This window comes from Podarcis filfolensis (assembly GCF_964270895.1).
Source record: "Podarcis filfolensis genome assembly, chromosome: 6".
Lineage (NCBI taxonomy): Eukaryota > Metazoa > Chordata > Lepidosauria > Squamata > Lacertidae > Podarcis > Podarcis filfolensis.
Window position 1 is genome coordinate 94,295,611 of NC_139609.1, and position 13,162 is coordinate 94,308,772.

Below are 13,162 nucleotides of genomic sequence, written 5' to 3' on the forward strand. Positions count from 1 at the left end.
GAATTGCACGCAGCCGAGGTGCGCAGAAACAAGGAGCAGCGGGAAGAGATTTCTGGATAAAGGGCTTTTCTACACAACTAGCACCTGCTTCCTAATAACTAACAAACAAAACTCAACACTTTTTTTTTTTGTCTAGATGAGGCAACATCTGATTTCTCCATTTCCATTTCCCTCCCCCCCCTTCCCTCTGGTGTACCAAGCTTCATATCTCTCTCCTCTCTGTATCCTTAACTCGTGGGGGTTCATAGGGGCCTCTCAGCAGAATAGCAACTAGTCCACAAACATTAAATATAGAATCCATAAACCAGCTTCTCTTCGGGCTTTTCTTCAGGAAAAAAAAAAGATAAACCTTAAACTAATGCACAAAAATTAAGATGACACGCTGAACATATTTGGCAATGTTGTGAAGGTGAGGACTGTTCTCTATGAAGCATGGGCTGCTCTTGGTAGTTGTCTCAAGTGAAGCAACAGTGTGCAGTTGGACAAAGAGAAGCCTGTCCTTGACAAGTAGGGTAATGGGCAATTTCACATGTTACAGGGTTTTTTAAAGACATAAATCTAGCTTTTAAAAGTACACTTGAAATGTAAAGTGAGGGCAACACAGTTGAACCAGTATTGGCTATGGCTTCTTGCTGGGCATTGCTTCAGTGGCAATATGTGTCTGTCACTCTGCAATGTGTGAAAAGGACCTACTAAGCCCTTAGCTTTCTGTGTGGCTGAAGTAGGGACTGGATGATTGAGGGATTTGGTTAGAAAGAGCCTCTTGCAGCTTATTCCTTGCTTTCTGTTGTCTGATTTGGAGCTGTTGGTAAATTAACTTAGTAGTTCAGAGCCTGTTTAGCCTCAGACCTAATCATGCCTATGAATTGAACTATGCTTTTATTTTCACAAGATTTCTCTTCAGGGCAAAGAAACTGGCTAGGCAAGGCCACTGCATGATCAAAAGTTCTGTGGTAAACAAGAGGTATCTTGAAATCTGGAGTATTTCAGATACCAGTATTTCACGTTGACTATTCACATCATCAGAAAATATACAGTGTGCAGGACTTTAGCTAAATATGATAGTAAGCCACACCTCCCCCTAAGGATGGAAGCATCTTGTCAGTAGCATTACAGGAGGCAGAACTGGAGTACAGATCACACACCTTTGTTTTTTTCAGGTACTATATTGTAAAGGACATAAAACCCTCTGTCACCATCTCTGGTCGTTGTAACTTCCTATAAGTAAGGAGGAGAGACTGCCTAGGAAAAGTAACAGGGAGACATAGTAGAACATGTGCATCTGTGACGTTTCAGAGATACAAACATGAAAGCAACTGAATATTTTTATTTCAATAGTGCCTCCCCACCAAAAGTAGAGTGTATGATTCTGCATAGCTAGTAGAAATGTTCAAATACAATCATCAGCAGTCCAAAGGTCTGTTGGAGCCAATATACACATTTCCCTAAAACAATTGGGTCCAAAAATTACCCAACTTTAAACAGCAAAATAGATGCTTGCCACCATCAGTTGTCAATATTATTCACTGAATTAATAACCCTCCTTCTTGCTCATGGTATTAAAACAATCAAAATGCAGAAATTAAGGCAGTGTTATGCTTTCAAAGTTGTAATGAAATTCAGAAAAACTGCAACCAGAAAAACCAAAAACCACCCTAATCTTCCTCAGTCCCTAAATGCCTGATGGGAGAAAAGGGCTCTATCCTGCCTTTTTCAAAAGTTAAAACAGTAAACAAGTTTAAAATAACGGTTTTATAGCACATGCATGTTTAAATAGCTGGATCCAGCCCCCTTTCTCAATAAAACAGAAGCAGCCACAGTTGAGAAAAGGTGTAAGGAAAGGGCAGTCACTCAGTGTTTAGAGCATCTGCTTTGCATCCAGAAGGTCCCAGGTTCAATCCCTGGCATCCCTTTGCCTTGTCTGAACTCCTGGAGAGCAGCTGCCAGTCTATTTCAAGAATACTAAGCTCAATGGGTCAATGGTTTGACTTAGTATAAGGCAGTTTCATAAGTTCCTAGTTTTTGCTTTTATATTAATTTCAGGGAAAGCCAGCCATTCAGATATGCATATGCCATTCCAAGTGCAAGTATTTTGACATTTAAATCCAGATAACTTTTCTTTTTTATAGTGGAATTTAAAAAATAAAGCATGCCTCACCCATTAGGCTGGACATGGCATTGGCTTGGGGGTGAGGTATGTGTGGTCAACCTCCCACTCTGCAGTTCAGTGGGTGGCCTTTTCAAGTTATTGTCTCTCAGCCTAAAGAATGCCACTTGGTTGCTGTGAGGGTTAAGAAAAAGTCAACCAATATAGAAATGATGTGCCTCATGGCACATTGTGCCATACCCCAGGGAAGGGGGGGTGCTCCCTATTTCCCCTGGACCCATAGCTAAGGGGTCAAAGAAGGCACTGACTCCCCTCTAGTCTGCTGCAAGAATGACTTTATTTCAGGTCTTTTGCTTCAGCAGGCCAGCCTCTGCCATGCCCCAGGTTGCTCTCAACAGCAAGTGCAGCCCTTCTGTAGACCTCCTCTCCTTGGGTGCCTGGCTTCCGTACTGTTGGCCTTGGCAGACTTAAGCCTAGGACTTCAATGTGTTCGTGTGGAGGAAGGGAGGCCAGGTAAACTATCCCCTCTTTGGCTTCACTCAGTGGGGCTTAAGGAGTCTGAAGATGGCCCCTGGCAAGGGAACGAGGGCAGCCTGTCTGCTGAACTTCCACTTCCCCACTTCCCCATCTCTGAGGCTTTTAAATATCCTCCAGGTTTCCCCACCTTTCATTCCAGCTGAGGCCCAGCAGCTGCACTGCTTTGCCTCCCTCAGGCAGATGAATAAGAGCCTTGCCTAGCTCCTTCCAGCACAGGTGGAAACTCCTGGCAATGTCCAACTATTGCCTCCTCAGCAGCCATTGCACGGTTGGCGCTTGGTGGTGGGGACTGGGGCCTTCTTAAAGTACTGGCAAAGGTCTAAGAAGGCCCTGTTGCCCATCACAGACATGGTTGGGTGAATGCTGGTTCTAATGCAACATCCAGTCTGACAGGAAGAGATTTATTGTAGGCAGAGCTTTAAGGTTTGGCCAACTGTATACATATTTGCTCAAAAGCAAGGCCCACTGAGTTCAATGAGGATTGTATCTTAGTTTTGTGTGCATAAGGTTGCAGTGCCCACAGCTAAACATGTTGTGTTTTTAAAGCATTTTTTTGGTAAGTCGGGGGCCCAGGTCTGTTCCTTCAAAAGTACGTCCTGTGGAGTGAGTTTTCACAGATGAGATCAAAAGGAACAGTGTAGGGAGCCAGTGCTCTGTAGGAAGGAAAGGAATTGGCACAATTTGGGGCAGAGTATGATGTCAGTCTGCTGTTACATCTAGAGAGCTCTCCATGATACATTTCTGGCATATTGTATAGTGCATGCGTACAGGGAAAAGATGGGACCAAAACTAGAGAGTAGTGCAAAGGAATCAGGATGTGCTAGATGGATTTTAATTTTAAAACAGACTTGGGAAGCCTGCAGAAGAAAAGTGTTTACAAATACAAGTGGTATTTCAAAATACTAGGATTATCAACATTCCCTTTCTAACAACTCTTTCTAACCTATTGATATGTCACTGAGACCATCTGGTAGTTTGGGAGTTTTTCATCTGTCACATGATGGATCCTTCATGTCCCATAAGCCAAAAGGTGCTTTGTTAACCACTAAGACAGTCCTCTTCAGTGCACCAGAAGCATGGAAAGTGGGGGTAGGCATTTAATCTTTAAGTAATATAACCTAGTTCAGATTGAAGATCTGCCTCCTGCCAGTTCCAGCAGAGTCACCCTAGTTAATCTCATGACACTCCAGTTATTTAAGTAGTTACTGTGTGGGCTAGAGAATGATCCTACCTGTATGCAAGGCTGTTTCTTTGGCTACTCTTAAGTACCTCTTAGATAGCACTTTTAGTACAAAGGGCATTGCAATGCAATTTTTTGCGCCCTGTAAAAAATTCATCCTTATTCCAGTTTTTAAGATGAAAGCTAAGGCTGAGAGACAATGACTGTCCACAATCAAACATAAAATTCAGCCTACATCAAACTAAGTTCAACCTGCATTGGCCATAGATCCACATTGGTTCCAAAATCTTAAAGAGTTCCCACTGAAGGAAGGGCCTGAATTGTGGAGCACCAAAACTTACTCCAATGCCAGCCCCAACAGTGACAAATAAGTATTTTGTCCTTGAGTAGGTATTGCTACATACTAGCCTAGTATCTCTCCCTCTGACTATTCCTTTCTTTTTGTTTTCCTGGATCTGCAATGATGCCATTCTTTGTGGTTTCTGGTCAGAACTCAGTTGTGCCTTTTCAGACATCAGGTAAGCGGTTTGATGACCCATGTGCCACTTTGGGGGCACCAATGTTGTCAGTGACATCATGTTGTAGATGCTTCCCCCTCCTTCTCCCAGTGTCTCTCTTGTCTAGGTTGTACTATTACTTCCTCTTTGGTGGTAAGGGTTCTTATGGGAACTGCTTCTCTTTGAAATTCAGAAATGGGGTAAGACAATTTCTTTTCTAGTAGAAAAGGCCTTTGCAGCCATATTGGAGCCATAGTTCTCAAGCATGACTACTGTGTGCCTCCTAGATTCATTAGAAGAAAAATCTAGACTGGATAGACCCCCGAGGTCCATGGAACCATTAGGGAAGCCATATGTTGGGCCGGGGCAGGTGAGCATTCAGCCAACTGATCCAGTCAAGGCACAGACAAAAATTGGCTGGAAGTCAGGTGGAGCTGTGCCCCTTCCCCAGCACACATCCTGCCTTCCACTTGGGAGTACCAGGGCATTAGCAGAAAAGCTTTGTTTCCAAAGAAAGGGGCCATGTCACAAAGAAATGTCTGTTCAGAGGCTCAGAAAGAAAATAGAAGCATCATCCCAGGGGTGGCAAGACAGGTGCTTGGAGCCAGGAAAGAATTGGGCTTGAATGTCTGAGCTATTGCATCAGTTTCTAAATAGCAGCCATCCTAGAAAAGCACCTGTGTATAATGCAGAATCATCTCATCCATGCTATAGTGATGATAGTTTAAAATGTTAAATAAATTTTAAGGAAAAATAGAGTTTGTGTGTAAGAAGTGGTTGCAGTCCTCAGTGCCCATGTCCTCTGGTGGGACCTGGGAAAATGTCTGCAAGATGTTAACGATGTCTTATTTGCTGTGGTGCTGGGTGTTTGCTTGGTGTGTACTTCTGACTTGCTGTAAATACTGTTTTTAGTACTATGGTTATGATGGCTGATATTGATAATAATGGTGACAACAACTAGAAATGTCATAGTCATGAGCACAAGCTCAAAAGCAGCATTCACTCTGGTAGTTATCCATTTTGCATCAAAAGCATTTAGAGTCAAGCATGGAACCTAGTTTGTCATTGGAGAACAACCTCTACCTGAGCTGTACCACTTCAGGCTGCAACTGGGGGCTCACATGATTGAATGCTCCTCCCTATAAAAAAAGAATCTGATGTATATGGAAAGCTATCATTTCAGGAATAAGGGGAGGTTAAAGCTCTTCTCTGATACCTAGATTTGTATGTGCAGGGGTATTTTTATAGTAAAGAATGTCTGAGCATTCCATCATGAAGTCCAACCTACAGTCTAAAGTTATGCAGCTTACTGCTTTGGTGAGAACTAGGCCAGAGTAAGTGGGACGCGGGTGGCGCTGTGGGTAAAACCTCAGCGCCTAGGACTTGCCAATCGCATGGTCGGCGGTTCGAATCCCCGCGGCGGGGTGCGCTCCCGTCGTTCGGTCCCAGCGCCTGCCAACCTAGCAGTTCGAAAGCACCCCCGGGTGCAAGTAGATAAATAGGGACCGCTTACCAGCGGGAAGGTAAACGGCGTTCCGTGTGCTGCGCTGGCTCGCCAGATGCAGCTTGTCACACTGGCCACGTGACCGGAAGTGTCTGCGGACAGCGCTGGCTCCCGGCCTATAGAGTGAGATGAGCGCACAACCCTAGAGTCTGGCAAGACTGGCCCGTACGGGCAGGGGTACCTTTACCTTTACCTTTAGGCCAGAGTAATAGCAGGAAGAGTTAATATCAGTGCATTCTCAGTCTTTTTTGCTTACTGGAACAGATGGGCTGTTTCACATATGAAGAAATCTATAGATTTGGGATAGAAACACAGATCAAAACAAGGGGGAAAAGTGTGAGAATTCAATAGTAAGTTGAGCAGGTACTGGAATAAACTGTTCTGAGGATGGTAGGAGGAAAAGGGCAGAGTGGGGGGAAATTCAAGGAAGTCTTGACATTCTGAAAGGACTGGGTCCACTTTAGTTTTCGTCTGTTGAGGTCCAAATGATCCAGCCTACCTCTTAAGGTAGAGGCAACTTTCAACTAGAGAGAGGTGTCATATTCTCTGTAGGTGCTTCCTTCCACTTTCTGACCCTACAGTCACGGAGCTCAGTGTGTTCTGTGGCTGCTCCTTGGGTCCCATTCACCATTTCAGATCTACATAGCAAATGATGCACAACCAGCCCTGATTTTGTGATGCTGAACTTGTGTTCTGGAGACTCTTAATATGTGCAATCATTGGAAGTCTTAGGGTTGATTTACAAATGTGTGCATCCACTATACCAGGGACAGCCAGTCTGGTGCTCTCCAGCTGTTGTAGGACTACAGCTCCCATCATCCCTGACTTGGCCAAGGCTGATGGAAGTGAGAATCTAATATCTGGAAGGCTGTCTCTGGAAGTTCTGCGGTATTAGATCCAAATGGCCAATGCACACACACAAAAGGGCTTAGCCCTTAGGGCCAGGCTTTCCCAACCTTGTGCCTTCCAAACATCTGGGGGGGCACCAGACCAGGGAAGGCTGCCTTAGGCAGTCAATGAATTCTGCCCGTAGTGCTCACTTAGAGATGAAGAATGGGATCTTTATTTCCTTCACTTTTAACTCTTTCAGTGCCTTGAGATATAGCCTGCATATCCAAGGGTACACTGATGTTATCAGGCATGTTGTCAGGTGGAAATTTGCATCAGGTGTTATCAGTACAGATGCATTATGTTGTGAAAAGAAAATAATACCAAATGTATCAGGATCTCTACATTTGGCTGTATCAGGGAAGCCAGGGGATGAGTTTATCCAGTGTCAATCGGTGCATCCAAGAAAGTACTTTTTCTATAGAACTGGATATAACTTGAATTACAATGGGTGCTTATAAGGATATTTTACTCATGGTGCAAACAAATCAGGAGGGGGCTAATAAAATGGGCAGGTACCCACTTGAATTGATTGTGGAGAATTCTTAACTGTGGTGCACATATCCACAAATTGAATTCATGTCTGTTTGATTCCTAGAACCCCCAAAAAAGAAATTGGGAGATTCTAAAGGAATAAGCAGAAAACCCTAAAAACAGTCTGCAATGAGGACTTGGCATGCTCAGTGCTTGTAGAACACTGGCTGACAGTTGTGGGGACCAAAGACCAGCATGTGCATGGAAAAGTATCCTGAACAGGGGTGTTCTACACTGCATTTTGTTGCAAATCCAACTTTTATAATTTTTTTTTTTAATGGAACTGGAAATTCTTCATTATGTATCTGTGCCTAGATACAGTTCAGTCTTAATAACATTTAGGTGTGCTACTGAAATGCATGCTGCTTTGAGAGATTATGAACCAAATTAACTGTCACAGCAACTAAAATTGAGGCTGGGGGAGGGAGGGAATCAGCTGAGAGGGACTAAGCAATGCTTAGGAGTCCCAGAGTGGTTTTACACATTTTCAAAGCTGAGTTGCCACATTTCCATATGCATATTGGTGGACCCTGCTCAGTGCAAGAGAAGATAAATTTTGCAATTTATCATTAGTAAATCCAAAGAAGGGCTACAACAGTTCTGTATCATATTCCAAGCACTAAATATTCCACTTATTTTAAGAGAGCCACAGACCTGCCTTTAAGGGGGGAGAGAGAGGTTGTAAGGACTTAATGGTCTTTGTACATGCATACTTAGGAAATTTTCATTTCAAGCACTATTTGGTTGCTGTGTTGTTGAACAAAGCCCGTGTTCTTGTTGGGGGAGACTTACTCTAAATCAGTGGTTCCTAACTGGTCGTCTGCATCACCCGCCCAGGGGGTCTGTGGCACCATTCACATAATAAAATGCACTCAGTGGCTGGGGCAACCCAGTCAGATGGGTGGGGTACTATTATTATTAAGAAAAAATTCAAAAGTAGGTGGTCCGTGACTTGGCTTTTGAAAAACGGGGGTGGGGGGTGAGTGTCGTCCAGTACTTAGCTAATTGGGAACCACTTCCCTAAATGTCCTCTTGCAAAGTGGTTATTGCCCAAGAACTGCAATCACAGCATAAAGGAAGTTTCCTGCTGCTCCATGAACATCCTTATAGTAGCTCTAGGTATTTTATTGATTGCCTGGCTCAAATGGCTCCATTCAGGTATACTTATAGCCAGCAAGTACTACATCACTAAATGCATGTGGCAAAATTCACACACAAACACAGATACAAGAGACAGTTGGAAGTAAGTGGCAAGGAATGACTGTTTATGGCCCTGTTGATGTTACTGTATAGCAGATTTCATATTAAGGATCACTAATAAAGCTGTTTCTGTGGTCTTGTCTCTCTTGAGCAATGACAACATAGGCACATCTCAGCATCTGGGTTCCTACAATCCATAAGCTTACTGTAATGGAAAGAGAGCAGTGACCACTGGATGCTAGAGGTGTGTAAGATGTGTGAAGAAAGGATGCAAGCTTGCTGGATTTCTTATTCTAGTTAGCAGATGAGTGGATCAACTTTCTCTACAACTACCGATATTATGGCTACACTTCCTTGGAAGGAAGTCCAATCAAACCAAACAAGCTTACTACCTGGGCAAACATGGTTATGACTGAGCTAAAAGGCTGGTGAGCACCTTTCATATATAAAATGGAGAGACCTTCACAAGTGAACTGTAAAGGTTGCTGTTTGATAAGCATTATGTAAAAATATGACCCTAAAAGTAGGCTCCTATTCATGCAAAAGGAGGCTCAGTCTACAAAAGCGGACTTCAAAACACCTAGGTAGCTGTCCAAAATTAGATGGTGTTTCAGTTCCCGTACCCCCCCCCCCCAGAACTGCCCTCCTATTCCCTCCTGATAGTCTGTTTGAATGTTGTTGGCCTTGCACAAGATTCACTTCTTAGGATGCAGCATGTGCTGTCTTTGTCCTTTCCAAATAGACAGGAAAAAAGAATGTGTAATAGTGCCATGAATGGACTTTTCTCACTCTTAAGATAAGCCTCGTCCGATTCCTTTAAAGCTACCACGTGCATTTCATTGTCAAATTGAGGTTGTTGTTGTGCAAAGAAGTGATTAATGAGGAAAAAAAGAAATAAACTTGGTATGAAACCACAACTTTCTGCTTTTATTAATTCATTTAATACAATTAGTTTTCCAGCGCAGCAGTTCTTTCTGGGAAGCTCTTCAGCTGCCTTGCAAGGCAGCACAATTATCAATTTTCTCCTATTCGAGCATGTCCTCTGCTCACTGTAGCGACAGCAAAGCCCCACTGTATATCCAAAAATAGCAGCAACTGACATATGCAGGTTTGAAGAAATATTAACCAAACTCCTTAATCAGCTTATGGAAGAAATCTCACACTAAGAAGTTGCAACCACATCCCCATACAGGTCAAAGCTTTTGCTAGACAGCCTAGAACACTGTCAGGGTGCGTGTCAGGAGTAGATCAGCAGTAACTCACAGTGTGTCAGTGGAGTTAACTCTATGCAAAGAAACAATACCGCGCAGGAGGCCAGGCCTGATGAGCACATTAACTCCTCCCCGTAGATCTTGCTCCAGTGTTGGCAGATGTGAGCACTGAAGGTACCCACCTTCCCACAGCTCCCTAAGTCTCCTCCTACCAAAGCAATCTGGAGGCTCCATCTTACCTGACTTTGCTCCACCCTCTTCAGGTTCTGGGAGACTAAGGGGGAGGGGAGCTTGTTGCAGCAGGAAGGCGAGACCCCCTGGCTTCTTCAGCAGCCTGACATCATTGCCTCTTGGCCCCTCCTCCTCTCCAGCCTCCTCTTCTGCTCTGGGTCTCCACTGCTCTCTGTCACACTCTTCCTGCTCACGAAGCCTGTTACCTCTTCAGCTTCCAACTCGTCCTTCTCCCAGTCTGTTCCCTCTTTAACTCATCATCGTCCCATCACTAATCCCCTGGCTCTGAGACATCTTCCCGTGAGGATTCCCCAGCTAGTGCCTCCCGCCACTCCTCTGTGTACTGCTGGTCCATGACAAATGCTGCCCCAACAGTGTGATCCTGTGCATGCCTATTAAGATGTAATAAATACAGTAAATTCAATGTAGCCTAGATTAAAATTGTTGCCTAATAGAGCCCAGCTCCTCTGACTGGGTAAGGGATCTAGCTCAGTGGTAGAGCATATATTTTGCATGCAGAAGATACGACGTGTTGTCCCTACATTTCAAAAATAAAGTGGAAGGAAACCAGTGAGGCACTGATTTCTGGATACGAACTCTATAGGAAAGACAGGGAATGGCATATGTCACTATTTCCATCAAAGAAGACATGAGTCCAACAAGCTACGAAAACCCAAAAGGACCTGACTCCTCAAAATCACTGTGGGTTGTGATACCGAGCCGAGTACTAAGGATACTGTATATCACCAGCCCCCTGACCTTTATGTATCCTAGTTTTTTGTTCTCCTTGGATCAGGTCCTAAAAATGACTTCAGTAATCCTGAAGCAGCCTGTCCCTGAAGAACATTGCTAAAGGCATGCTATCTGGAAAAGAGAGTATCTCTGTGTTTGTTATGTCATTGCACAAAGCAAAGACTACAGGAATGTCCCATGTTTTTCTCTGCAGCAAAAAATACATTCATGGAACACTTGCCTAAAATTTACCTATCTTGAAAAGTCCACATCCTTCTGTATTACATACCCAGTGTGCCATTGCTATACACTAGTCAAGGGAGTTGCAAACAAATGTTTATTGGCCCACAGTCACTCCAACATAGGCATAAACAGAGTACTACTGTTACTCAGAACACCAATTCAACTGCCCTGAAGGCTTGCTTCTCTTGCCTCCTATTCTTTGAGTTCCACTTGATTTTTTTTTTTACTTAAATAATAATATATTATTAGTAATAGTAACATATTCACATTCAGAAAAGGCAAACTTCGTGGGAGACTGTGAATTAACAGATTAATTACACAAGGATTGAAGGGTGCTCTCCATTAAAAAGATGTCTCCAAATGAACCACCCTGATCTCACACTCACAGTATTTTCTCTTTTTCAACTAGGTTGCATGGCTCCTGAGCTGAAGCTGTTCAGTTTGCTTCCGCTACTGACAGCCTATGATAGGATAACAATGCCACCGATTCTTGTAAACATGGCTTCAGCCTCTGGAATCTTCACATAGGTCTTCACAATCCCTGTGAAATTCTATTTCATGACAGATTAATTTTCGTTTCTTGTTCTTGTGTTTTTTCACAATTTGGAGCAGAAAACACACAGCTGTTTCAGAACCCTTGTCTTTGGCAATAACAGGACAGCATGAGAGGATTTTTTTTTCTCAAGAAGAGGACTGAAATACATGGGTATCACCCACCAAGATTATCATTATTACCTGCTGCAACACCAAGATTTAAAGCCTTGTCGGAGGTGTTAAGGCTTTGAAATCATCAACAAAAACAGCAATACCATGATTACTTTGTAACATGCTTGACCATATCCGGATTAAGTAATCTCTTTAGCGATCACTCACAGCCGAGTAAGATTGTCTTCCATACACACGGTTTTAACAATGAGTCCGTAAGTGACGGTGGAAGCCAATTCTGGATCCGCACGTCCTTCCACGGTGGGCACATTGGTTTCCAGGTGGGAGTTGATCATGGTGTGGATTTGCCAGGCGTGCCTCCCTCTTAGCACGTTTCTCCCTTCCATCCTGAGTTCAAGTGTCTTCAAAGCCAATGACACCTTTAACAGGTTGATTAAGTAATGCAAAGCTTCTGGCTCATGGAACACTACACCTTGATTTCATTTCAATACATATATGAATATAAAAATTGTTTCCTGTGTTTAAGTTACACAAGATGTGCAGTTTTTAATTTTTCTCATTCCCCACATTTTAATCGAGCATTTGTTGTGCTTCACGTGGGTTCCCCCCCCCCTTTGCTACCTACCCTAAACCTTTGAGGAGGGAGGGCGGGAACTGATGGCCGGACCCTGTAATAACATCGAGGAAAAAATTGCATAATATGTAAATACCCTAAATAAATAAACCAATTCCTTACTAGCTTTTTTCCATATATAAATTTTTGCAACCCGCACCCTGCGGAAGCCGCGCTCGACGTTATTTACAAAACATGCACTTGAGTATCGAATTTGCTTTTGAATCGTGAATCCCCAGAGGCGGAGGGCGCTGTTCATTGGGCAGCGCTGAAACCCGCCTGAAGAAATAAAGCAAAGCAAAGCAAAAGCACGCCGCCCCGCGTATTCACAGGGCGCGCTCCCGAAACACGAGCGCGTTCTCGGTCTCCCTCTCTCTCGCCAACGCGCGCGAAGCCAGCTCCGCCCCTCTCCGCGTTCCACCTCGCGCAGGCGCGCTGCGCTCCCGGCGGGACTTATTTCACCCCGGCGAGCCCGAAAAGAAGTTGAGATCCAGCCCCGCCCTCGCCGTGTCAAATAAGTCTCGGCTAGGTAGCGGGAGGAGGGGGGGGGGAAGGAGGCCTGCGCCTGCGCAGAAGGGACCCGAGGCGCCCGGCGCGCGCGCGCCGCAGCCCAAGCTTCCCTCAGAGATATATATAGACAAGCCAAGGCAGCCATTTCCCTTCAGACAACCCCCCCCCGCCCGCCCGCCCCGCGGGGAAAAACAAACAAAACCCACCTCCTTCTCCTCTCTCGCCACCCGCTCGGACGGAACCAGAGGCCGGGCGTCGGACGGCAAGCGGCTGAGGTAAGGCAGCCCCTCCCCGCCTTCCGTCCAGTCCGTCAGGTCCCTGCGGAGCGTCAGGACGTGACGGCGGCGGCGGCGGCAGGAACGCTCGGCCGTCACCCTCCCCTCCCCCCCCCGCCGCCCCGCATTTCCCTCGCGCAGCCAGTGGCGCCAAGCGCGCGCGCGCCCGCCCTCCTCCTCGCGCTCTGCGGCGGCGCCCCCCCCCCACGCGCTGCGCAGAGAGAGAGAGGGGAG

At 45.0% G+C, this 13,162-nt stretch overlaps 2 protein-coding genes and 1 long non-coding RNA gene across 7 annotated transcripts in view; 2 read left to right on the top strand and 1 right to left on the bottom strand.

The window, feature by feature from the left end:
• STMN3 (stathmin 3) overlaps positions 1–9,364 on the top strand; it is a 29,384-nt gene extending 20,020 nt beyond the window's left edge. For 2 of the 3 annotated variants that reach the window (XM_083619248.1, XM_083619249.1), the window contains exon 5: positions 1–9,364. In XM_083619248.1, coding sequence (XP_083475374.1) covers positions 1–60 — 60 coding nt within the window. In that variant the 3' untranslated portion in view covers positions 61–9,364. The other variant, XR_014549209.1, reaches the window with a different exon arrangement.
• Positions 1,343–12,967, bottom strand: LOC310764841. The gene is made up of 2 exons (XR_014549260.1): positions 12,860–12,967; positions 1,343–12,198 (listed from the first exon to the last, which is right to left on the bottom strand). It is a non-coding gene; the product is annotated as an uncharacterized lncRNA (long non-coding RNA).
• The window catches only part of GMEB2 (glucocorticoid modulatory element binding protein 2), a 17,589-nt gene continuing 17,188 nt past the window's right edge, over positions 12,762–13,162 (top strand). For 2 of the 3 annotated variants that reach the window (XM_083618796.1, XM_083618799.1), the window contains exon 1: positions 12,774–12,928. The gene's annotated coding sequence lies outside the window, so the exon portion shown is untranslated. Of the gene's footprint in view, positions 12,929–13,162 lie in introns of all 3 variants that reach the window. The other variant, XM_083618798.1, reaches the window with a different exon arrangement.